Source organism: Hippichthys cyanospilos, chromosome 2 (assembly GCF_059441005.1).
Source record: "Hippichthys cyanospilos isolate Australia breed blue-spotted pipefish chromosome 2, RoL_Hcya_1.0, whole genome shotgun sequence".
Taxonomy (NCBI): Eukaryota; Metazoa; Chordata; class Actinopteri; order Syngnathiformes; family Syngnathidae; genus Hippichthys; species Hippichthys cyanospilos.
In genome coordinates, this window is record NC_142370.1 from 29,907,751 (window position 1) to 29,934,922 (window position 27,172).

Below are 27,172 nucleotides of genomic sequence, written 5' to 3' on the forward strand. Positions count from 1 at the left end.
ACAATTTAAAGCGAGAACTCAGAAAATAAGTTAGTGTCTGTCGGAGAAAAATATAAACTGAGTAATTTGTTTTACTGCTTTAAAACAAAATTAAAAGAAAGAAAAAATAGTGTAGTTGGGAACATAAAAACATTTACGATATACGAAAAAGCACCAAAAATACACCAAAACATGCATTAAATTAAACAATATTTAGAATAAACAGCATTTTAATAATCAATAAAATATACATACATGGAAAAACTATGATGAAAAACACGATTTATGATTACAAAATGTATTATACATAAAATAAATATGTAATAAAAAAACATGTATGATATATGAAAAAAAAACAACCTCTACTTTGTGGATTTCACTTATTGCAAGTATTTTTTGGAACACAATCCCAATAAATGAGGGAAGACTATACATATAAGGTGAATTCAAAATTAAAATGAAAAAAGAATACTTTACCCTTCAAGTTCATAAGATTAAAAATAAAGACCGTCATGTTTGAAATCATTAATAATAATTATTATTCATTATTGAAATTAATAATATTCACGTAAAACTTGCAGTAACACAAGGTATGTTTGTCTGTTAATGATTAAGTATGGTATTCTGCATAAATGCAATGTGAAAGACATGTTTGTGAGGGTACTCTAGACCAGTTAGCAAAAAATAAAAACAAAACTAAACAGGAAGTGACTGTGCAGAAGAGAAACCTTTGGTCAGGGCCGCAGTAAAAGTATGAACAATGTTTCCCAGCCTGCAACCAGAGCAAAAGAAAAACAACATCTCATTATCATGACCAAAAGTGACACAACAGTAACCTGGGGTGAACTAAATCAAACAGGATAATTTACATATTCGAAGACAATCCTCACATTATTTTGTGGTTGACCGTGGAGGCTATTTTAAATACCACAACTAAAGGTTAAAATTGTACGATTACATAAGATTTCTCCAATACTGTATAAGATGTTGAAAAAGACGTACAATAGCTATCATTCCATGATCATGACAAATGGCATTGTCAGTGACCCTAAAGCTGGCACCTGCGACCTTCTTGAGGTTAATGCATGGATACATTTATATTCAAGTCCACCAATCACTGTTGTCCAAAAAGATCACCCTAAATCAAAAGGAGTGGGTACAGGCAGGACAGGCCCTTGGCGAGATGTTATTTGGCACTATCAATGTTTTATATTCGCTTACTATTACAAAATAATTTATAACATTGCCTTTAATAGGATGTCACACAATCTAAAATCTAAAATGGAATATTTTCATAGTGACTAGAGCTGGGCGAAAACCTAAAAATCAAAATACTTTGAATAATTTGTCATTTTAAATAACGATGATATGAAAATTAGCTCAGTTGCAAAATCAAAATTTTGTAAACAAGACATGTTTACAATCGGTACTTTATTATTTAAATGTAGTATTTAAAGCGACAGTCCACCTATTTAGCTATAATTAAATACTGTATCATATCATATCATATCATATCATATCATATCATATCATATCAAGTGTTGATCAGGCATTTTTTGAAAGACTGATCCCAAAATGATTCCCATCAGTCTGTTTTTATTCAAATACAAACACAATAGCGCAAGAAATTGCCAAATGTACCACAGTTTGATGTCACACGTTTTTTTTTTTTTTTTTTGGGGGGGGGGGCAAGCACATAAAACACATATGCAAGCTGAGCTGAAAACATAGATACAATTGGTTGTAAAAAGCCCATAATGCCATACGTGTGAAATACATGTGGGCTTGTTCACACGGTTACACAGTAGCACAACAGTTGTAAAAGGGAAAAAAAGAATGAGAGTATTTTCTCAAATTGTGGAAAGCAGTGCTGAACTGTAGAGTACCAGACGTTTATTAAAGTTAAGGCCTTTATCAGAGGAGGGCCTTGTATTGGAGTTTTTTAAGTCACATCAGTGCATTTTACACAGATCAGAATTAAAAATTGCAAATCAAGTGAGGACATGCCTCAAAAAAAAATAAAAATAAAAATCATACACATATGAAAACATGTTTTCAATGCAAAAGCCATTTCCTTTCTCTGAATCCTTAATTCTTACTCTGGCTGATCATTGGTTGCTCTTATGCTTCAGACATGTCCCTTCGTTACAGAAATCTAATAGAAATATGCTTGATATATGACAACTTGTTTAACCATTTTGCAAGTATGATTAATTAATGCCGACATATTGTGTTCTTTGAGACAATGCAACTGAGATACAATGTTATACATATTCATCAATGTGTTAGAAGCAATTGATCATGCGGTACACCGTAGATGTGCAAAAGCATTTGCGAAATGTTCAAAGAAATAAGAAATTGCTTTTTTATGTAAACAAGTACTTTTGAGAAATTTAATTTTGATCTGAGAAATGTACCAAAGCAACCTTTGATCATAATCAAATATTTTCACTGATTTTCTACAAATAAAAGACACTGAAAAGTTCACTCCATGTTCTGTTTTTTATTATTATTTATTATAATTAAATGCCAACAATAGGCATTTTTGGGAGGTATTTTTGCACCCACCTGCAGTATTTTATTTTATTTTTTGCCTGTCAGTGTTATACAGCACACAGTGCTGTTCCCCCTCCATAATTTTGTTTTTTAACGGATTTGAGTTCTGCTTGTGAAAGTTCTTTCTGGTGTAACACTGATGTATTATAGTCATCATAAACTTCAATACATTTACGAAAGTGGCTGCACTATTTGATAAATGTATGCCATTAAACATATTGGAACTTTCAACAGAAGTGTTGCATGTGAATTTTTGTGGTTACACAAAGGTTGATGTGAGAATTTGTCACTTCACCTGAATATTACAACGATTAAGATGACATTTCGTTATAAAGTAACCCTGAGGAAAATAAGACTATTTTTTCTTAGTTTTTAAAATAATCCACATATGTACAATCTAGAGACGTGCGATTGATGTGAGTGTGATCGACAGTAGAGGCCAACATTTTGTACACACTTTTTTGCATTTTTTCATGACTTTACTTTATAGCTTCTCATTGAAGACATGATAATGATGAATGAACCATGTAGTTCACAGAAAGCTGTCTCTCATTGCAGTAGGGCAGATCTGAACATGTGAGTGGCATAGCCCAGATGTGTATTTTCATTCAAGTTGTTCACTAAACTGTGTTATCTAAACTATAATATTAATAAAACTTTCACCAGGCAATTTTATTTTTTAGTACAGGTTTTGCATTTCAGATGTTTGGCAAAAGGCAGGTCTAAAAATGATTGGTTCTAGATGAATTGAGTACTTAGGTAATTGACTATGTAATTGAATACCAAGGTAACTGATTACCTCTGATTGAGTATTAAAGTAACTGATACATTTATGTATTCAAGTACTATAATGATTACTTTGGGTACAAGAGTACTTAAGTCATCAATTACTTAAAATTGGTAATTGATTACTTTGTAAATGATTACTTACAAAATTGGTAATTGCAAACTTATTGTAATATAGTGCTAATTGTAATCAAGTACTTTACTAAACAACTACTTAAAAAGTAAGTAATGAATTACTTTAGTACTTGAAGCCATTCACTACTTGAGTACCTAAATTAATTGCCGAAATTAATAATCTTGTTACATAATTACTTAAATAATCAATTAATTTAGCGCTTAATTCACCTTCCTTTAACCCAGTGCTTCTCAACTACTGTATATCTTGCCCCCCAACACACACACACGCGCACACACACGCACACCCACACACACATGCTGACTATAAATAAGATTATTATCTATAAAAATTGTATAAGCATACCTAATCCTGTATCCTTTTTTTAACATAAACAAAAGGTGTGTTCAAACTTTGGGCCTGTACTTTGTTTATTTATTCTTCATCTTTAGATTTAATTTTGCTCCTTGACTAATTAATGCCGATTCAAGTGTGCTGTTGAGCATATGAGGGATAGAAGGATGTCTTTTTGCAGTGAATCGCAAACAACTTGATGAGGTTTGGTACTTGGAGTCACAGTGCTCTCTAGTGAACACACCTTGCAGTAATTAAAAACAGGACTGACAATAAAAACATCATGAATCCCTTCTTCTAAAATATAAATAACATTAAAAAAGGGGGTTTGAGTTGGCGACATGGTCTGACCTCGAGCAATAACGGGCTACAGTGTGAGTACCTAACAGATGTTCACATGTTGCTAGAATCATACTCACGGGTGATGTGCTGTCATGTGGTCACAGACATGCAAGTCAGCGGTGTTGAGCAGAGCGCCCCCTGTATCACTCTCAACTCATTTCTTGTCCAAGCAAAGTCAGAGTGGAGGTAGAATGGTTGAGAATGCAAAAGAAAGCACGTCACTTTACAATACAGGGAGCCCCCATTTCTGGGATTGATAGATTGAATGGGTTAAATATATTTTCCTGTGTGGAATTTACATGTGTTTCTGCTGTAAATAACATTTATTTACAGCAAAAACAAAGACGTAAATGCCACTTAAATAATTTTATTTACAGCACAAACACAGATGGAAATTGCCCACATGTGAATATATTTAACCAAATCAGTCCCAAAAACATATTTTTACATTTTTTTAAGAGTCCACAGATTTAATCCCAGATACTTTTTTCTTTCTTTTTCTTTTATTTCTTTTACAAGTGTTTGGCGGAGGAAGTGTCTAAAAATGGCTGGTGCTAAATGAATAAAATTATTAATGTAATTGATTACTTTAAGTAATTAGGTACCCAAAGTAATCAATTCTTTTAATACTTAGTTTGTGTAATTAGGCACCAAAAGTAATCAAATACTTTGATTGAAAATTGACTTTAGTACTTAAGTACACAGGTAAATAATTACTTTGTTACTTTTAGTATTTCTTTAGTATTTTTACGACCTAAAATACATTTTCCTGTAATTGATTGATTACTTCATTAATCTGCCATTTTTAGACCTCTTTGAACCAAACAATTAAAAAAAGAAAAAAGAAGACCAAAATAAAAAAAAAAAAACTACATGGGATTGAATGGCCTCTTTAAAAAAATGTCTTTGGGATTGAACGAGTTAGTAAATATGTTAACAGCGTAGTATTTCCATTAGTTATTGGGTCCGAGAACTGTATTGTCCATATGTGTGTATGAAAAGGAAAGAAAGGGGAAAACGGATTCACAGCTCCTGACTGTGAACCAATGACACACGGTAGCACAGGGCCAGAAAGCCGGTGCCCAGCAGGTCTCCCAGGGCTGTCAGGTACGGGATGGAGAAGTTGTCTGGGTCCAGCAAACGTCGCCACATCATACGAACAATCAGGTCAGCCGCATAAAGTAAGATAGCCACCTAGAGTAAGGAGAATACCGAGCTAAGCAAGCAACAAACCGTAGAATTATGGATTGAAAGTCAAAATCAGAGCACAGATAAAGAAGGTGTGACATTTTCCAGCTTTGTAGCTGGAGGCAGGATGGTGCCTGCGTGTTGGGATAGATCTGAGATCCCTGCCCTGTTGAGTGACACAGTCCAAGAACATTTGCCATACAGTCTAAAATTAAAACACAGAATTTGATACCTAATAATGAGGCCCTGTTTACTTTTTGACTGCTAATGGGAAATTGAAAGAACCACACCCCTCGTTGGCACTGTCACATCATGCATCTAATCATGTGACTGCGGCATGATGTGAGAAAGTACACACAGCTGGAGCAATACATCACTTTGGTATAGCAAAAGTGAATATATTCAGGATTTACAGTGACTGCAAATTAGTATGATCAAAACATAAAAAAAGAGGTTTCTAAGTCTCCATGTAATGGAGGCTTAACTGTTTTCAGTACTTTGAGTCAACCAACAGTGCAACTTTCAATTGCCCAATCAAACTAGTTTGTGATCCTGGGATGCGCCTATGGAGAACTTTTTGGTTTCAGATAGCTTTCAAATATTGAGTTTGTGAATAAACGCAAAACATATTTTTTCTTTTAATTATAAACTCAGAAGACCAAATTCCCATTAAATTATGAATGGCCATCTTTCATACAGTTTTGGTGACAGACATTTTTTTTTACTTTAATTTCAATTGTGCTGAGAAGTACACTTTCCTCCTATTCATTGTCCAAATCTTTCACCATAAAATTTGATCAATAAGACAACTTTGCCGGCTGAAACAGCACTTTTGAATCAGTAAGCTTTGTTAAAATGTGATCAGTCGGAACGACAGTTGTGTGAGACCGTCAGTATCAAAGTGGGGGGAATGAAACTAACACGTCGAAAAACCCAAGCTGAGATTCCAACCTAGTTGGCAAGACAAAGAAACCAACACGCAATGATGCCTCTGTGTTATCGAGTATTTGTGTGCTGCGAAAATGATGCTGTGTGACTGTACCTGCAGCAGAGCAGCACACAGGTAGCAAGCAGCAAAGGCTAACGTGATAGCCACCTCATCTCCCTGCAACAGAGAGATGGCGTAGAGAAAGACCAGGTGACCAGGCATGACCAGCATCAGCAGCACTCGTGCTGACTTGGAGTTTAAACCTGTTTGGTTTTGAATGAGAAGATACAATCATTGTAAGTGAACATGACTTCTGTAAAATGATCAGTTGTTGTAGCTCAACTTCACTCTATTGGGCTCTTGACACAAACTGAGATAGTTTTAGACCTTTTCGCCTGAACACAATTGCTTACTACGGATAAAAGTGGTACTCAGGAGAGAGGTGACAGTGAATTAAAAAGCTATAGTCAGTAAAAATAAAACACTAAGCTGTAAAAGACACTAAAAATACCACTCGGCGCGTCAGGCATTGTTGTCCCCTGTTTCCAAATGGCTGCTACAGGTAAGCTGTAATTTTTGGGGGGTATTACCTGAGGAAAAGAATGTGGTGTAGGGATTGGGCCAATGCTGCCTCATCTTGTAAGGCAACACTCCCGGGATGCTCCAGAGGTGCAAGTAGGTTGACAGTCTGCTGGCCTGGATGGCTACTAGATTGCCACCAACTCCTGATCCAGTCAAAATTGACAGACGATAAGTACACCAGAATGTACTTTTTTAATACATACAGTTTTGTTAACTCCAGTTGATGAAATTTTCAGACAATGCCAGAAATAAGTGTGATGATAATATGTATTTAAAGTTATGAATCTCATTTGTCTTACCATTGATAACTGGGGTAAAAACGGCCATTCCCTCAAAACTGGGATTACTGACCGTCTTGTCCAGTATAACACCTCCAAGGCTGGAAATACACAAAAACACGGTATCACATTTAAAATGTTTTTTATAAATGTATTTTTCGGAGGCGTCGCTACGTTTATGGATTAACTAGGGCTGTCACTATCGAATAGTTTTAGAAGCGATTATTCTATTGAATATTCCAATTAATCTAATAACACTTTATTTTGCATTAAAGTGTAGTACTGCAACTTTTTTAGAATCTATTCGCCAATTATTGATTTTTATTTCGCATTGTTTCAGTGACGAAATAAACAATTAAGTAATATTACACAAGAGATTGAAGTGGTACACACCTTTTTGATTCAATCACTGGTTTAGTCATCATTTTCATAAGGTAAAATCCAATGTTTTATTTGGATTAAACACAAAACAAAATCAGAGAACTTTGATAAAGAGCAGAAATCAGAATAATCATGATTGAGAGACTGAAATATAAGAATGTCAGTAGTTTGAAGTTAAACAATGGCTCCAAACAATTACTCTATCATTAAAATAATTGCCAATTTGATAATCGATTAGTTGTCGATTAATCAGCTCATTGTGACAGCTCAATAATTAACATTCACAGTGTGTTATATGTGTTATCATTTTATTTACCTGCTAATACACATGGCAACTAAAACAGGCTGCCACCCTGAGCAGAGAACCTCTCTACTCTGAGGGTTCTGTCGGGCCACCACAACCCAGAGTGGGATTAGGGCCAAGAAGACCAGACATACCAGTGGGGAGAGGTACCATGTATCTGTGGGCCCAAGACAATAAGTAAACATCTATTTTGAAACTGTCTGGTTTCAAGTTAACGATTACATGAAATGTTCATGCTTTTATTTTTATTTTGTGGAGAAAAACATAACGAAACCTGAAAAAACAAAATATATGCAGCGTTCCACTTAGTGTACATCCTGGTCTTCTGTCTGACATCTGTATTTACTGACCTATGTGTTCATAAAGGGTGCTGCTGACTCCAGCCAGCAGGGAAAGAGTGATCAAATCACCCAAGCTGGCAGCTATAGGGGTGGCCACGTTGTCCGGGTTGATGCCTACCTTCCTGGAACCAATGATCACTCCAATCATCAACAAACCTGTGGGGGAAATAAATGAGTCGGAAACATAAGGAGAATGGAAACACAACCAAACACTAAAGGTTAACTCGGTCTCGTCTAGGGTAATGACCTAAAGAGAGAGCAGCTACAAATGCGGTGACGATGCTACTAGCACATAGAACGGCTGCCTGGTCAAATTCAATCCCCCCTCTGGAAATTGCTCCTAAACACACAGCCGCAACAGCTGCAAGGAATCCCACTACAGTCGCCTGAACCTGCGGACAACGCACAAAGACATGAACATTAATACACGTGTGGCTAAAATACCAGCAATTCATCAGTAAGACATTTTAGCTAATAGCTGTGGATGGACGAGTATCGATACAAGGATTCTTAACCTTCTTTCAGAGTATTGGTACTTGCGATGGTGGCCGATACAAATATTGGCCACTCTTGGAACTATTTTACACTTACAAAGGATAAATTACATATTAAAAGAATAGAAAATTGTCATTAATTTCATAGAATTGCAAGGGACAATACTACACTGAAATATATAAGCCTTTCTTTAAAATATGACATTTTTGGGGAAGGGTGTGCAGCACAAAATTATTAATGGTATCAGCAAGTGATGTTGGTGACTATTTAGAAGTTGAGTACTTGTATCAGTCTTAAAAAAGTGATTGTGAATACCCCCACTATTAATCCGTAACACTAAAGATACAAGACAGTAATTTAAAAAAACACTTGAAATATTTATGGGTGTAAATATTATATCTGTTATGCTATTATTGAGCAAATCAAGTCAAATTTTGTGAAAAAAAAAGTTTTTACTTAACATTGCTTCCTCATTGCTCACTAAAACAAACCAATTGAGGGAGATGTTACCTGTATTAATGCAAGATTGGAGCACACCATGGTCCATTGCTTTTTAGGGTCATCCATTTGCCCTGTGTTAGCCTAAAGAGATGGTGTCACAACAAAATGACATTCAGTTATAGTACATTGAAATGTACTGACAGTAATTCATAACTCAATCACAATTAACATTAAAAGGGTAAATGCAGTCAAAAAGGCTGTTTCTATTAAGGCTTTGCTTGCCTGATGAGTTGCATAGAACATGATACAAAATGCAAATCAACTTCATTTTCGTTTTACATCATATTAGCGTGTGCGTAATTCATTCTGACAAATTTCAGATATGGAGTCAAAATCAGACAGCCAAATTGGAATAGTTTGGCCTTGGCTCTTTTCTAAATTATACCAGGGAACAAAGGCTTTAGCAATGGAGGTCCTTAAGATGCAGTTACATGAGGGAACAAGGAATATGTGGTAACATCTTACGGCAGTGGAGAGGCGGGCAGCAAGAGTCATCTCCAGGTTTCCTTTGAGGCCAACCAGTGCAGGTACGAGGATAAAAACCTCTGTGATGACCTTGAAGACATCCCAGTGCTGAAACACACAAGAAATTGAATATATTTAAGATGACCAACAATGTGAGATTCCTCAAAATACAAATTCGGAACTTATTGGAGAAAATATTTTCATCCCAAGAGATGCACCCTATAAAACCTCAGCCTTGCCAAAATATTACGTACTGTAATGATATTTCAGACAATCCACCAAATGACAGCTTAGGTTTACTGGGTGCACTGGATGCACATCTCTTCTATTCTGACAAGTAATTTGATTAATGTGTCATTTGCAAAAATGGAAGATTTGACATTTATCGAAATCATGTATTGTATAAGTGAATACTTTATAACTCTCTGACTACCAGCCATTTTAGACCTTTAGCCTAACACTTGAAAATATTTGAAGAAAAAAAAGTACTTGGGATTGAATGGTTGGTCTCTAAAAACGTAAAATTATGTCCTTGGGACAGAATGAGATCATTTTATAGTTTTGATAAAAATATGTTTTTTTTTTACGAGTGCAAAAAATATTTTTAACAACACATTTTTTCACTTGCTGTTGACTGAAAATGACATTGCATGTGCTGAAGGCTTAGCAGATCAACAACCAATCAATCACGGTTCAATTTATGAATGTCACATGCCCAACGTGTAATCCAAGATTAGTCATTACTCGAGCCTTGACACCGGAGATCATATTTTCAGTCGACAGCAAGTGGAAAAATGTGCTTTTAAAGGTATTAATATTGCATGAAAAATTTGGTTCTGAATTTAATCAGTTAAAATATTCAAATTTCACTGCTGAAAATGGCAAAAGAGATATGCAGATGCTAAAAATATTAGGTTTATGTTAAAACTGATTTTGAATAAATATTTACTTTTGAATATTTTCCCCAGGATTTTTTCAAACCTTTAAATAAATGTTTGTTGGATTAATTTCCTCAACTGAAATTGTCATTGTCCAGAATGATTGAAAAAAAAATTAAGATGTTTTTTTTTTTTTTTTTTTTTTTTACCATATAGCTCACTCAGCCCTAATTCTGACTTCAAGTCTACTTGGCAGGTTCATGGGGTTTAGGTCTTTAAATAGATGCAGAAAGAAGGGAACAGCACAGCTGCCAAGAGAGAAGTGGTCCAGAGAAAATGCAGGGAGGAAGGAGGCAAGCTAATGAAAAAGGGAGTGTTTTGGAGTAGGCATATATTCTTTCCTGGCAGGTATTTAACTGGCAAGCACACTTTTTTTTAATATGGTAATGGTCTTTATTTTGAATGATGCAAATGGAGTTGTCTGGTCCTACTAAACCCTTTCCAAATGTGAAAAATCACATTAAACATTGGAAGTGCATGAGGATATTTATAACCCAACAACTAGAAAGACCGATTTGACGCAAGCCCAATTATCTAAATAGAATGCTTTAACAAATTGTCTTTTTAATTTATTCAAGCCTGCTACGTCCTCTTTGAAATAAAAGATATAGTTTATCAACACTGAGGAGCAACATTTATAATACACATCACAGAAAGAATTGGGACTCGTGGTTTTAGGCAACCAATGTTATACTCCGAGGTCATTTTGGTCGATGGCCCATTTCTGCTGCACCACAGCTTCTACTGATGCTGGTGTGTCTGGCAAGGAGTCAATAATTAAGCCTGGTGTTGCTCTAGACATCCAGCAGAAAAAAATAGATGCCTGGCACATCTTGGCAGACCTCGCTAATATCAATACAATATTATCAGCAAAGACATGACTAATGGATGGAAGTAATCCGTACTTAATTAGTTTATATGAGATAAACGATTTTCTGCAAGGCAAAGCTTCAAATGTACGAGCACTCCAGTGGGTACGTGAAGGCACTTCACAATTTTACCAAAGTTTATGCAGGTATAAGCAAATCTAATTTAATGACAATAAAACAAGAGTACAGTTGTGTTTCCTAGCCAATTGATTCGAACAAAATGCATCATATATTGTTTAATTGTGTTATAGAGACTCATTTGCAAAATATTGTATGCCTCTAATTTGTTAGGTTTTATTTGGATGGGTATTGTCATTAGTGACAATTTTTTGTCTTTTCTTTTTGTTCAACAAAGTACGCCTAAAGATATTACTACAATTGTTTCCAAACTTGAATAAAATAGACATGGATGGCATAGCACTCTCTTTCCAAGTCATTTTCTCCCATCTGAAAATGGTTAAGGCTGGTTATGGGGTACTCGGATATGGAAAAACATTAACAACATGTCTTCCGTACTGTATGCCAGCAAGATTCTTCAATTCAGGCCTTTAGGTATTTCATTAATCGTTCAGAATATATTTGTCTTTTGTCTCTATATCCAAGACTATAATTACTCTATAAATAATGTGCACTGTATATTCAATCGTTTATATTTTTGTCACAGAACTCAATCCAATCAGTACTTCAATCGGACAGATTTGCATACTTGTATCAGGTCCATGACGACACCAGCAAAGACAAGTCCGAGTCCTGACACCAGGAACGGCACCAAGACCTGCAGCGCAATGAGCCAGGAGTGCTCAGGTAGAAAACCATGTTCTGAGTGTGTCAGCTTCCATGTCACACCACGTAGTTTATTCCCCTGGTAGCAAAGCTCCAGCTCGAGATGAGTCACCGCCATGTTATGCCAAGGGGTTATCTAAGTTTAATGTAATCGTGTCATCCCAGGAAATGTAAAAGTGTGAGTGGAGGCAGTGGTGGCAAGAAGGAAAGTGGAAAAAAAGAATGTAGTCAGCTCCAATAATCGATAACCGATCAGCAGCTAAGACCTTGTTGATCATCAATAATACCGCGACTCCAGAAGAAAACACAGAGTGAAGTATTTCAAATGGAAGGTGAAGACAAAGTAAATTCAAGGTCTACTAAGGAAAGTGCTAGGCCTGACCTAAAATCAGGAAATACATTTATTACATTACAATACATTTAAATTAGAGGTAACCTTAATTTACAATATGAGTCAACAACATTTTGTTTTTACACAATTACTTTTAAGTAGAGAGCAAGACGTTTAAATTTTTGGGTTCTATTCAAACGACAATCAAAAGATCTGCAACATATTTAGATTTAAGGTAAACGACAACGCTTAACAGAGTTACAAGATTGGCTAGGGCTACTTATATGAAACTTGTAATGTTACTTTTATGGGCTGAATTAATCATAATAATTAAATTTCATTGCAAGTGATGAAAACATAAACTGCTAATTTCATATACACATTTAAGTTAATATGACCATATGATTTCTTTATATAATCGTTTTGTTTTGTTGTTTTTTAGAACTTTGACCAAACGGTTTCAAGAGTTGAGTAAATATCGATGCATTTTTAAGGTTAGCAAGTTTAAAGCTACCTTTTCTGTTCAATCTACCAAACAATGATGCATGGCATCTCTGACCCAATGATGAGTCAGCAGTGATGAACTGATCCATTTATCAGCGCCACTTGGTTTAACACTATTACGCCGCCATCGGTCACAATCATTGCCCTAAAACGCGAACTATCAAACTCTCGCTGTATCATGTTCAAAAATGTCTTCAATCAGGAGGAAAAGTTATTCAAATGGGAATAGAGGTTGAGATGACAAAAAAGCGCTGATTTCCATGTAGTCTTTGTTGTATTTAGTCCTCATTTTGATCCAAACAGAAGTAACCTTCATCTTCAGCGCAAAAACACAGCAAAAATGATATGGTGACAGTTTAATGATTGATTAAGTCCAAACAGTTTGATGAGTCTGGAGTGTTCAGGGTTTCAAATCCTGTTCATCCAGTGCCTCTTTATCAATGAGGGAGAAACCCACCCCCCCTCCACAAAACAGGTCCATGCTGTCAATAAGCAATCCAAAAGATCCTGTAATAAGATGCAGCAGCTGGTGTTCCTTCTCTGTTGCACAGCATCAGGGTAGTGTTGCTCTGCTCCGCTCCCCTCCACGCGGCAGTGACATCACACTTTAAAAGGAGGGGCCGTCTCCTTCGCACGTCATGCTCATCCAGGAAGGCAATGACAGCTTACTGGCAAACACTAACACTCTTGCTTTTCCTCAAACACTAATCTGTCTAAAATCCTGACTCCTTGGGAACATGTGATCATAACTATCAACTAGACAGCATCTCTTGTTATTGTTTATTTGATTAGCCTTCCAAATATCGGAAACACCCATTCCTTCTATCACTTTTTTTACAATACATACATTAGTAGTGCATACTATTTAGTATAGCCCATGAAAAGATAAATGTTGATCCCCTATGACCAAAAAATATTTTGAGACTAAATGGCTCAATTAACATCTATTTTTATTTGCATAATTCATTTGTATGGCTCAGTTTAGGATACCACATTGCATCCCGATGCAATCCTCACATTTATTCCATCATTCATTTAAATAATTGGAGGACCATAAAAGGACCGGCAGGCTGGCAAACAGCTTCTACCCACAGGCCATCAGGATTCCGAACAAATCCCTCATGCAAATGTCACCAGTCACTTCACCACATGCACCTTATAAATCCTGCACATTGCAGGAAAGCTGCTAAATATATAATATTTTGCACAACATATTTTTGCACTATCATCCTCATATGTACACAGTTTCTCCCACTTCAGCTACTCCAAAATATGCTCAGAATGTGAGTTTATTCATTTATTAGTGCTTCAATATTACTGCTTTTATCCTCTATTACTGTTTTTTGGTTGTGTGTTTTATTGCCTACTTAATTATTTGCTCAATTATGCAATGTAGTCTGCTTGGGAAAGTGAACAGAATAAGAATTTCATTGTGTAGTATTACTATGCATATGACAATAAACTCTTGAATTTTGAATCAGAAAAAAAAATCACAATATGTTTGTATTTTATTGTTTTAAACCTTATTTTGTCTATATCCAAAACATTATTGTCCTAGATTGAGTTAGGAAGTGGGTGGTTCAATATGGCCCTCGACTAGAACTGATGAAAAAATTGTGGCTCCCTCCTTCAGCATTTAAGTTACTCATCCCCGCTAGAGGCACATAAATCAACATGTTGAGGCGAGCGTCACCTAACAGTGGCTTTTCAGTGTTTGTGTCAGGGGGGGATTAACGCACAGTATATGGCACAACACAATCCAGTTTGATCTTTTCTAATCATTCTATGTACAGACACAAACAGCTATGAATGATCCCTGGATAGAGATATAGTATATTTTTAATCATAGTGTAAATTCAACTTCACAGATAAACCTTGGGGGTGAAACAAACAAAAAATATTAAGAATCAAAAACACATTTACACCACAGCTACATCCGGAGTATTTTTGTCCACGTCCTTTAGATTCAGACACTGTGTCCTTTTAAAACCCCTCGAGGACATATTCAGCCAAACCCATTATCAGTCACAGACGGTACACTGATGAGCAAAAGATGGTGCAAAAGGTGTGAGTAAATGAGGATAAAATGTGTTAATCAGTGAAGGGGAAAGAGGAATGAGACATCAGCTCATCAATAAGCATCCAGCATCACATCTAAGAGAAAATGGGCACTGGGAGGAGATGAAGGGTAAAATGAAAGGTAAATTGGACTACACACACTTCTTTTTCACATTAATTAAAACGCTGTCAATAAGACAAAACTACATATAAAAGTCACAAAGACCAAACACTCAAACCACAACTACGACTTGCTGCTTCTGCTTTCAGCATTATGATTTGCTTCCTGTAGTCTAGGTTACTGATTTGCAATGAATGAGAGGCCTGCCAATCTGAATTCATATGACCTTATTATAAGCAAGCTCATCAGGTATGTAAAGTTGTGAATGAACTCACCTGTACATTATCCAGCACCAGCCCAGCCATAACCATTCCCATTCCAGCAAGCAGGTATGGAAAAAGAACTTGCAGGCATATTGCTCGTGAAGACTCCTCTTCAACCTTGGCGACCGCTACTTTGGTTCTCGCTTCTGATGGCTTTTTTGGAAGTGGCTGAGGGATAGGTGGTAAGTTGAGATCATTTCGTCCATCCGAGGTACCGGCCAGACCTGCATTGGGACCTGCACCAGGGCTCTTCCCTTTAGAGCGGGACTTTTTATTCTTTTTCCTCTGGCGGGCTTGTTGTGGTGCCTTTTCTTCGCCAGGCATGATGTCTGTATTGCTAGTACTGGCACTGTTTTAATCTAGGAGGATAGAAATGCCATGATTAGGAATTCATAAAATATGTTTTTACTCTTGTACCCTGTAAAACTCATACTTGAAAATGTCTTTTTTACTCTGTGAGTGACTGTTTTGATTTTTTTTTTTTTTTGCTAAACCTAGTTGATTTTCAACTAGGTTTTACTTTACTTAATGACAATGGAATGAAATAAACACAGAACATTATGTGCTAGTTAACAGAAATATACACACGTAATTGATTCTTCCAAAATATTATCTTTTAGTCAGCATACTTGTGTAGTGATGGGAAAATTAGCCCCCCTCCCCCCTTTTTTTTTTTACTCCTCTAGTCTAGATGGTAGTCTTGGTTTAAAAATACACAAAAATACATTTCCTGTCTGTGAAGCATGACTGCCATCTGGAGGTGGCAGAAAATATCACAAGTGCTTCATGACGCTAGATCTGTCCATCAATAGACTTGTGCATGATGTTCACATTTGTCCCTTTGACAGTCTGTATGTTATCCCCCTGCTTGAAGTGGGTTACTCCCAGTTCTCTGACTTCCTCTCATATTTTGTACATTAACTGAATCGCCCACAATTTAATTAGATAGATATGATTGTGAACAGTTGTCTTGTCTCCATGTTCATAGTGACTGAGTGGCAACCAGTCCCTCACTTCTGGACCTAAAGTGAGGACAAATGCAATAGAAAACGTATGGAAATAATAATAATAATAAAAATCCGTGTTAGGGCCTGTTCCAACAGAGAAATATAGAATTCTTTAACCAAACTGGAAAAGGTTCACTTTCAATTGTATTGATAAAACCATTTTTCAAATTGGTCCCTTGTTTTCACAGAGAACGCCGGAATATTAAGAATTTAAATCAAGTTCTTTATATGCAGGGGGTTCAACTGCATAAATAATTGGACCTGATGTTCTCTGCTGTTTTTTTTTCCCAATCAACTCATTTTTCATAAGTTATCATCACGATGGTGGAGACAGAGCTGGAGCCTCTCCCAGCTGAGTTTGAATGAGTGTCAAGCTAGAGTGAGGCCAATTCAAGTGTCAACGCCAGGCCACCTTATAGACAACCATTCACGCTCATACCCACAACAACGAACGACTTTAAATCTGGGTTTACCTAAGAGACATGTTTTAGGGATACTGGAGTACGGCGACATCATGCAAACTCCACCGAGCACAAAACGTCAAATCACAACTGTTACTAAAATATAACAAATAAAAATACACACATTAAACGGCCAAGATGTTCCGAAAATCTGCGAGAAAGCGCTCATTTATCGACGTCCATTAAATTGGGGATTAAAACAAGAAAAATAGAAAAGAAGAGCGAGTTTGGAGAAAGGCACATCCGACTGTACACCGGAAATAGCACGCGCGCAGCCCATAATATTGCTCCCATGGAAACAGCTGCAAAACTAGACGATCTCCGATTGGCTGAAAAAAGTAAAAGCGTTATGGACTCGATCCTGCCCTCGTGTGGACATCGTATGTAACTGTTCTCCCTCATCTTTTCTCTACTTTGAATTTTACAGATTCACACTCCAAATACAACTAACACGTTCAACAGAACAACATTTAAAACGTGTGCATTAAAGAACATAATATTTCATTGGCAGTAATTATTCTGTTATTATTAAATCTGCATATTGACCGGGAATGTGACTATTTTGCACAGGACAGTAGAATAAAGTAGCAAAACATGCCTCCCACTCTTTAACGAAGAACAATGGGCTTCATGTTTAGTGATCATACTCATCAAGTCATTGTGGCCAGAAAGTAACGCCTTCTGCTCTCTTCCTAGAATGCACTTTACATAAGGCTGTAATACACACAGTGGGAATAACTCATTTAAAAGGAGGTTGAGAGTGAATTTATTGTCCTTACCTTTGTCTTCAGAGTTTGTGGGTGTGTGTGCATGTAGCCGAGCTAGCCGCAAAAGTCCAAGAATAACTTCACTATACTCGGAGAGTGTGTGTGTGTGTCTGCAACAGTTTTTTAAGCATAGATTTCTGTCTATAACGAGTCTACAGACATATTTTTCAAGAGCTTAAACTGTGTCTTGAGTACTACTTGCAACATATGAAGTAGTTGGCATGTATCATGGCGCACCGTCTTGAATTTCATGGCACTGGCAGATTAGGAAGACCACCCTCCACCCCCTTCCTCCTGTTCTCTTCCATCTCTGCTAGAGTTGATGACAGCAGCCAGCATAATTTCTACTTTGTCAGTCATGGAACAAAAATACTTGGAACTGGAAAGACTGTTTCTTATCAAGTTTAAATTTAGGTACCAAATTCCAAATCAGGCTATGAGAACCGCTTTCATTATTTGTTCTGTAAGGCACAGATTTAATGATTGAATTAAATACACTGAATGCAAACTTCTGAACAATGGAAAATGTAATTGCATATTCCTGTTTACTTTCTGAGAGTCTGCTGCATCAGCATTCCAAACAAGCTAATACAACATTTCCGCGGACCTTTTGTATCAAGGAAGTGTGAAAAACGCCCTCTTTAAATGCCCTCTCGCCCTCTCATCTGAAATATTCTGTTGTTTCTTACTTTTTCTTTTTTGAAGCCATCAAACCCACACTGAAAACAAAGTGAGATATGCAGTCAAAGTATGTCAAAGTTTGTAACAACTACAAAGTAACAACTACAAGTACACCGCACTACTAAATAATATTTTTTTTCTACCAGAAACATCATTTTTTATTTGTATTGATAATAAATTTTCACTCACTTGGGCCCACTCACTCACTGGACCCACTCACTTTCTTTTGGTATTCTCATATATGTATGCTGGTTGCAATGGGCATTTGCGCCGTTGTGGGAGTGAACACAGCCGACGTATTGTGGATTATTTGGAGTAGCTGTTTACTGGTTTACGTGAATGCCCCACGGAAGCATGTGCCAAGCAAGCGAGAGAGTGAATGAATACAAATACAGATCGCCATTGGTTTTAGTGCCTATAGCATTACACCCTGCAAACCCCCCCCCCCCCCCCTTCCTTCTTTTATTTACGATTGACAGACAAACCATCTATTTCCTTTTTCCTGCTTTTATTCATGATTGACAAACAAACCAGAAACTTGCTCGGCTGCACACCAGGCACAAACTGACATCCAACACGTGATTTGAATTATGTTGGCAAAATTTTCCTCTTTTCCTTTCCGTAGCTAAAAGAAACATGACTGCCCCCATATAGGTGGCACTCCCCATGTACAGTAATATAAACAACAATTACTAGAACTTGAATATACTGTATATAAAACAAATATGTTGGTAGGATAAAACACATTCATTTACACCTTATTGAAATTTATGGGTTTCAAAATGAATAACGGTCTAAATATTACACATTGTCACTTTAAGATTGATTGCAGTTAAAGTGCAATCTACATGGCGGAAGCATAAGGAATTTCCTCAGGTCCATGCAGAAAATTGTCATGCTCAAAGGACGTTTATATGCACCTGTGGATGACGGGAAGTTGTGAAGTGGGAACTTGGAGACCGCCTTCACCCCTGTTAATAAACCTGGGATAATTTCAGCTAGTTAAAAAAAAAATTAAAAGCACTTTAATTTGTATTTGTTTCATTTTGGTTTTCTTTTAATTAAACGTTTTTATTTCAAACTTAGTTTGAGTTATCTTGTTAGTTTTTGTTCACTAATGACCTTCTAACCTGGCCATCACTCTCACATCATTGTCTGTAAATTTAACTGAATTTTATGCATTACTGTAGTGCAATCTCAAACAGAGGGGAAAGAGTTAACTAAAACTAAAAGATATATACAATATATGTCTGTTTGTATTTATGCAAAGAGTCATTTGGTTTTACAAAGAGCCAAATTAATTTCTAGTAAAATAAAGGGTTTGTGGGAAATTCATATGGTAAACATATGTATTGTGGTCGTTGTAAGATCTTCTTCCAGCTGGCCACGTCATTAGGAGGAGTGGTATGAAGTCATATACGTCTGAGTAGAAACTCTTCATGGAATTACTCACACGGAAACACATATACACGTTCAAAAAGTATTTAATGTCGGATTTAATTATTCTTGAAGCTTTGCCACAGATGGTAGACTCACAATGATGAGTTCTATATGTTATGTCTGGAGGATTGATGTTAAAATGTGAAATGACCTCACTTATGTTGGTCACAAACGCAATTAAAATACGTATTTGCATGGGAGGTTGCGATTTGTTAATTCATTTGTACAGTGCAGTTTCTAGATACTATTTAGTTGGACTAAGTAGCAATTCTCCATTTCACCACTAGAAGGTAGCATGGATTAATGAAAGCGTTTTTTTACAAGTCACCTGACTCATACAATGTGGACAAAAGTATTAGGACGACAGGCCTGGACACCATCCAGCTACATTAAAAAAAAAAAAAAAAATCACTGTTTTCACTATTTCGCTATTTTTATTCCACTTTATTATGGTCACAGGGAACAGAACTGACTTTAGTCACAAAGTGGGTAACATCCTGCTCTGGTCACCAGTCAATCACATGACACTGAATTTGACGTGGACATAATGATCACTCATCTTATGATCTTTCCAATGCATGAATAGGAAGTGAAAAAAAAAGATGTTGACGTTAAGAGAGCTCTGTCTGTTTTATCTCATGGAATTGTGCTTACGTACAATGAGACAAAATAATATGGTGATTTTACAAAATGTTGTTTAAGCTTGATAATATGTACATTCCATTGTTTGAGTTTGTCAAAAGAGAAATGTTCCCACCTACCCCACTGCAATGTACTCACAGACTAGTCATCGGTTTGGTGCATCGAATGAGTATTTCTATAATTTTTTGAGATGTCCTACTGTTTAAGTGGTCATTGAATGCACCTCCAGTCAACCATTGTTTTCATTTGCTTCTGTTCAAATAATTTATTTATTCATTTATTATTAGAAAAAACATTGTACAGAAAACTGTAAATCAAATGGCACAACATACATTGCGAAGCTGCATCGGAAAGCTTGCAATGTGCCAACGATAAGTCCCATGATTCTTAGACACGTAAGTAGGAAATAGTACTAGTAACACTATTACTTGAATATGAAAGTAAGTAGAATAAAGTATATTCCTTATATATCCGAATTACACAAAATCACGACAAATCAAAAAATAAAACAAAAAGGCCGGCAAAACTGGGAATGTGTCAATTAAAGTCTGGCCAAACTATTCATGGGTCAAATCCCAGCACTTCATTAACATTTGAATAGGGTAATTGTTAATTATACCATAGTATAGCACACATGCATAAACACACATGTGCATTCGTCCATACCTGCCAAGTCACAACTATTTTAAGTGGAAAAGTGTGGGTCTTTGTCCATTTTCCAGGCTACCACTGATAGAGTACATACACTGTATGTTGATAAGCACAGCGCTTGACAGATAGGTGGTCATGTGTTTCCAGAGTCTTTGGCAAGCAAGATGGAAACTGTCATGGAAATGTGTAATGTGGCTATAAATAAATCTTTTAGTTTCGTGTTGCCAGCTATGCTATCAGGAGGGCTCTTTAACCAGTTAGTCAGTGATCAGACTCCAGTTTTTTGTAGCTTTAGAGTTTGTGAAGAAGAACAGCAGAGTGCAACCAAAATGATTATTTTTAAATGCAAAGTAAAATAATGTAACTCGTGTTGACTTAGGGGTACCTACTGATGATCTCACCAGCTGTTTTATACTTTTATGTCCCTCACTTATTGCCATGTCCACACGCGAATGCATGCAGGATTTCACCTACTTTTGCAACATTTTTTTTCCTTTTCTTCTGTCACCATTTTCACTGGGTAATAGTTGAAAGTGTTTCTTAACTTGTTCGATTTCACACTACAGCTCTATTTCGCTATAAGGGAAATCTGTAATTTGTATAGCATACCTGTAGCTTACTTGAAATCTTTCGTGTGTACCTGCACATTTGTCACATTGTTTGTTTTATCCATCACGTGTGCATTGAAAGAACAGCATTAAAGCATTATTATCGTTACACAGCAATCACATATTTTGAAAAAAAAAAGCTGTACAGCATTTTGAATTTACTTAATTTTATTTAATCAGTTGGTATTGCACAAACATGATCTGGATCCAAGTATTTTTTAGATAGATGGATGTTCTACTTGAAAATGTATCCGCTATCTGAAATCAGATTTTTTTTTATTTCGTGCACCCACTCAAAGTAAAATTGGGCACAGTACATTCAATGCAACACTTTTTATCAGTGATATTCTCTATACATACAGGCCACGATGCAAAATGAAAGGAACCGAGATATTACTTACAGACTGAACTACTCCTGCTATACATCAATATAATCATTCCACAACACATACATGAGATGAATGAGCCATATCATATGTGGCTTCTTTTTACAGTCTAATTTATGTGTATGGTTTTAATACGTAATCTTATTGCTTAAGAGTATGTGATTCATTCAGCATTATGCTGGCCACGCGCCTTTGTAAAGCAGCTACACACATGCATTTAGAGTTGTGCTTGAGACAGATGCTTTGAAATTGTAAGACACATGCGTGTACTGTATATAGTGAGTCACTCATTGCCATCTATCAAAGCCAGCTAGCTGTCCGTGCAGAGTGTGCCTGATAATTATCCGATACCTATGGATTCTTGTTACAAATCCACACATGGAGTCTCGAGCAGTCTTAAACTTTCAAACTTGCAGCATTTGCACGATGTGATTGCACTTTAATTAATTTATGACTCATTTCAATTTATGATTCATATTTGACTTAATTCAAGATGTTCATTTTCTCCATGTTTCGCATGCAATCAATGATACGTCATTTGTTTTACTCTGGAAAGGAGTCCCCTGCTGTGGCTATATGCCTGCAACAATGTGTTTAAATGAAAATGGAGGGGGGAAAAAACGATGAGTCAAGACTGTTTAAAAACATATTCTACAAGCTATTCGAAATATGATTTTGGAAGAGCGAGCTGAACAAGGAATTGTAGTGCATGACCATAAGCTTTCTTTATATGACTGGCTTGGCCTACATATCCTCCATCTACCTTTTTATTGGTGTTCACTGTTTTGTCCATTTTGTCTCAGCAAAGATAATTGCACCACGCTCAAACTCATGAGACATCATCAGATGTCCTCTACTGAACACACCATGACCTATCCATTGTGTCGAAAGACAGCAACTCCAGTGGACAGAAACAAGCCGGATATCAGGAGGATATCACAGCGTTAATATTGTTTATAATCATTAAGTCACACTTTATCCCACTAGTAAGTATGGAGAACAAACCAATGCAAGTTTTCAATCTGGCCATATGTTCAAATAACAACAACAATGGAGTAAAATGGTATCATTGTTGCCTTGTTAAAATAGAATAAAATAGAATAGAATGTCATTGTATAGTTGGCATAGAACAAAATTAGGTGTGTTGCTCTGATTGGTGCATATTAAATAAATGTCAACAGGAAATGGAATAAATTCAATGGAATGAAAATGGTGCAATTGCTATTCTCTTGTGTTCTTAAATGTACCAAATATGTTCAAAGGGCCCCTCGATTGGGTTGAACATTGGCAATTACATAAGAGGTGACCACATTCTATGCGCTGCTCATATGTTTTTATTATTGTGCCTTGGAGTGGCTAATCACCGTGATGTTTTGATTGAATGAACTGGTTTGAATTGGGCAGTGGCGTAGAGGTTTACATAGAATTTTGTGGCCGATTGAGCTCCAGTTTTTGACATTAAACGGACAATTGTCTGGTTACATAAACTGAGCTTGTTAGTGAAAAATGTACCTCCCTGGCCGGAGTTGCCCTTTCAGGAAAAGCAAAACTGTTGCTACACATTACTGTAGTTAGTGATTCTTTACCTAAAAAGACATTGTCAACTTTTGACCTGCCTTGCATATTATACATTCCTATTTCTGTTCTTGGAAGTTCATAATCATAGCTATAGGTTAGTTCAGGATATAGACTTTAAAAAGTTGGCAGGTACATCACACATACCTTGATCTTCAAATATCACGTAACTTGATCAGCATGCACTGAATGTGTGTCTGCTCATACTGAACAAGCCAATAGGAACATATGCTTCAGTGTTCACATTGTGTCTATGCTGGAACATGTTGCATAATAAAGCATCGGTTTTGCAGCGTGATGGGTGACTGCCGTTCGTTACACACTTGTACATGCCAAAGCCTTTACTTCAAGACATTGTGTCATTACACAAACATTAATACAAGTGCACACTCTCATTCACACACAATGACATGCATATATTATGCGCCCCCATGAGTTCTAATTGTTGTTATAAGGTTTAGTTTTTTTAAAAAACATTTTGCTTAAAATCTATATGCATATAATTTGAATCAGAAGAATACATTTCACTCAACAATTATATAACGATTCATTTGATCTAGTATCCTGGTTCAGCTTGTTATCAAAACATTTAAACAAACAACTGTTTTTTATTCTCTACATTCATATTGCTAATGTTCTTGAAGACTATACTGTTCTAAATATTTTTTCCCCTCGTCTCCTGTGTGATGCTCAAGCACCTTTGTGTACAGTGTCTATAATTTGTCAGTAGCCTGTTTGTTTAATTATTAATGTTTCAAAGAACTGTGGCTATCGTATCTCTTCTTTGTATAAAGGTACAGTAAGACAAGGTTTGGAGAAACTTATGCGAAACATGGCTTAAATGTTGCATTGAGGTTTACAATCTATTTTCTAAATACAGTAGATCACGCTGTACAGATACGGAAAGTTTTGAAATGAAAATCAGAATCTGAAGAGTCCTATAGAGTTATTTGTTTTGTTTTGCTGCACAGTGCTGTAGCATATGAGGGCAGGTGGAACTTGTTGAGGTCATCCAGGTTGTGGGTAATGAGTCAACTGTTTTTCAAGAAAGCAGTCAGTTTCAGGTTATTTTATCACAATCACTGTGCTCATACAACCATGGGCACACAAAAAAAACACACCCAAACACTGCTAACCTTTACTGTGGACCTTTTGACACGTCACTCAACAGTTATACTGCATTATAATATCACTTTTTCTAGCACTGTTTTTTCTTCTGAAAACTTACGCATTAGTCAGGTTCATTAAGTGAATTTTGTTCAATGTAGTTGTATCGAACTTGACTGTTTTTTTTTTTACCATTCATTTTAATTTTTTTCCAGGTCTCCCAGAAAATCGCTTATTTTGAGAGTTGCATTCGGAGAGCCTCAGTCGCGACTAAACGGCATACGGTCAGCTTTCGTTTCCATGACTGACACTTGTCACTTAGCCTGTAGTGCCATGCCATTTGTAAAGAATGCAACAGACGCGCCAGACTCTGGCCATCGCTTTAAAATAGCAGACTGTTGCCCGGTCTGTCTTCCAAGTCACGGGGGAAGAAACGCGACGTTGGGGCAGCATTATGCAACTTAGCTGAATTGTGACACACTTTAGAATGAAGGACCATATCTGGCCTGGCTGGTGTTGTAAATCATGCAGTGGAGACGGTGAAATGAGAAAGGGTTAGCCACTCCTCACGGTCATAATACAACTGGATGAGATTGTGGGGTGTTACAAAATTGGCTGGTGGGAAATTGACTGGTGGTCTATCTGTATGCACACTGTGATTGACTGGCTTAGTGTAGTCAGCTTTTTGAAAAAAAAGTCTGCCGGGATAGGTTGCAGCTCACCGCAACTCTGAACAGTATAAGTGGTATAGAAAATGGATAGTTGGATAACTGCTTTAATTGTGTGTTACTGACTGCGGTTTGTGTGCCTTTCAGCATTTGACCGCTATAAATCACAGAAGCTGGAGCAGTTGTTGAATCTGTCAGAGATGCGACAACAACTAGCCCATGCTGATTGCATTGAATATCATGTTCAGACTGCTCACCATTATTATTACTGTATAAATAAAAAAAATATAAAGAGTACTATGCATGACTATCTGGAAGTAAAAAAAAAAACGGGGGAAAAAAGTATAGAAAGATTCTTTGCTGTTCTTGCAAGGCAACTTGTAATAGTGATATAACCTTTAATTTAACCAAATTGTATTGAAATAAATAAATAAAGACACGTACACAGGGGTTCGGTTGGCATCGGGAAAGTCGGGAGTTTCAACGTAAGGTTGCGACTCATTTTGGCCAAAGTAGGGACCACATCAGTGCATAATAGGTGTCATGAGTGACCACTGAATTTATTTGTTCAGTTTTTTTTAGCAGCCAAGATGTCAGGGTCGGGTGTCCTCAGGATATCCCACAAAATACGGCTGTGTCCCCATACCCTGCATGTCCCTGAACATGTGCACAATCATGGTTCTGTACAAATAAAGTACAGTGGACCTTTGGAACTCAAACATTTCGTACCATCAAATGACTCTGAATTTTTGGCTTTTTTTTTAATGCATACACATTCAGAATTATCAGTTACGATATGACACAGAGGAAAATCAAGACGGCATCAAAAAAAAAATCTGAATCTTCATCAGCAGAACAAAAAAATCTTTCTTTCTTTCTTGATTTGTTAATTCTTATCATAACATCTCTACAGATGTTCAGGACTATTCAGTGAAGCCGTACCTGATGACCCCTCTGGTCATTCCGAGGACACAGCAAAAACAGCAGTATAACTGCTAACAGTGTGTGTTTGAGAATTGTCATTAAATACTGAAAGAATGATGGCTGTGCTTGTAATTTTGGTCATTTTTGAATTGTTTCAGGATTCTCCCCCCCAAATTTCCCCCATTTTTAGTGGGAAACGTATATTCTTCATCACTGTTTTTGAAGAAATTTTGGCTTTTGTTATAGCATGTGTTTGTGTGTGTGTGTGTGTGTATGTGTGTGCATGGGGGTAAGGGTCAAAGCTCCACTAAATTGCTGCCACCCCAAAAATGGAGATGTTTGATATTTGCTTTATCTTAACAGGTACAAACTAACTTTCTTTTCATTAACAGATCAATAATATTTCATTGTTGATGTCTTTCAATGTGCTCCCTGTCCTATAGGTGGCAGCTTCTGGGTTTAAAATGAGCGAAAATGTTAGTAACAGGCAGTTACATAATGATGTAAGTGAGACTCCTTGATTCCTCTCACAGGGCTAGTGGCCTTGCTGTGAGCAAAGGAAACAAGCCAAAAAATTCAGCTAGGTTGTAAAAAACAGCATAGGGAGAGAAGTAAATGACAAGTACTTTTCTCCTGTCACTTAAGCATGACAAGACAGCTGCCAATGTGTTTTTGTCCTGTTGAAATGCCGTTACAACATACTGTGTGAGAAATTGTGTTCGCCAATCAAAAACAGTCCTTTCATCTGTATTTACAATCAGAATAGCTGCGCAATACTTGAGATTTTGCTATC

The 27,172-nt window shown here is 36.6% G+C and overlaps 1 protein-coding gene across 4 annotated transcripts; it reads right to left on the reverse strand.

Annotated features, from left to right (window-relative positions):
* Window positions 1-260: 260 nt before the first annotated feature.
* Window positions 261-17,189, reverse strand: LOC148428200 (solute carrier family 41 member 1-like). 4 transcript variants are annotated; one of them, XR_015864870.1, is made up of 12 exons: window positions 17,055-17,189; window positions 15,475-15,821; window positions 9,596-9,703; window positions 9,140-9,211; window positions 8,382-8,526; window positions 8,144-8,290; window positions 7,806-7,950; window positions 7,130-7,209; window positions 6,839-6,973; window positions 6,363-6,511; window positions 4,210-5,326; window positions 261-751 (listed from the first exon to the last, which is right to left on the reverse strand). XR_015864870.1 is itself a non-coding variant. In XM_088408516.1 (11 exons), exons 2-11 carry the CDS (start codon window positions 15,784-15,786, stop codon window positions 5,156-5,158), a joined length of 1,464 nt encoding a protein of 487 aa, XP_088264642.1. In that variant the 5' UTR covers window positions 15,787-15,821; window positions 17,055-17,189; the 3' UTR covers window positions 1,858-5,155. The 4 variants fall into 4 exon arrangements, 1 of the variants encoding a protein (XP_088264642.1); XR_015864871.1 differs by having other exon boundaries at window positions 16,943-17,082; XR_015864872.1 differs by lacking the exons at window positions 15,475-15,821; window positions 17,055-17,189 and adding an exon at window positions 12,109-12,572.
* Window positions 17,190-27,172: the final 9,983 nt, after the last annotated feature.

Coding starts and splice junctions, on each gene's coding strand:
- LOC148428200 (XM_088408516.1), bottom strand. CDS start 15,786: ATGCCTGGCGAAGAAAAGGCACCACAACAAGCCCGCCAGAGGAAAAAG. Junction 6,512..6,838: donor CACCACATTCTTTTCCTCAG/GTAATACCCCCC, acceptor AAAACCAAACAG/GTTTAAACTCCAAGTCAGCA. Junction 5,327..6,362: donor TGTGTGCTGCTCTGCTGCAG/GTACAGTCACAC, acceptor TCCTTACTCTAG/GTGGCTATCTTACTTTATGC.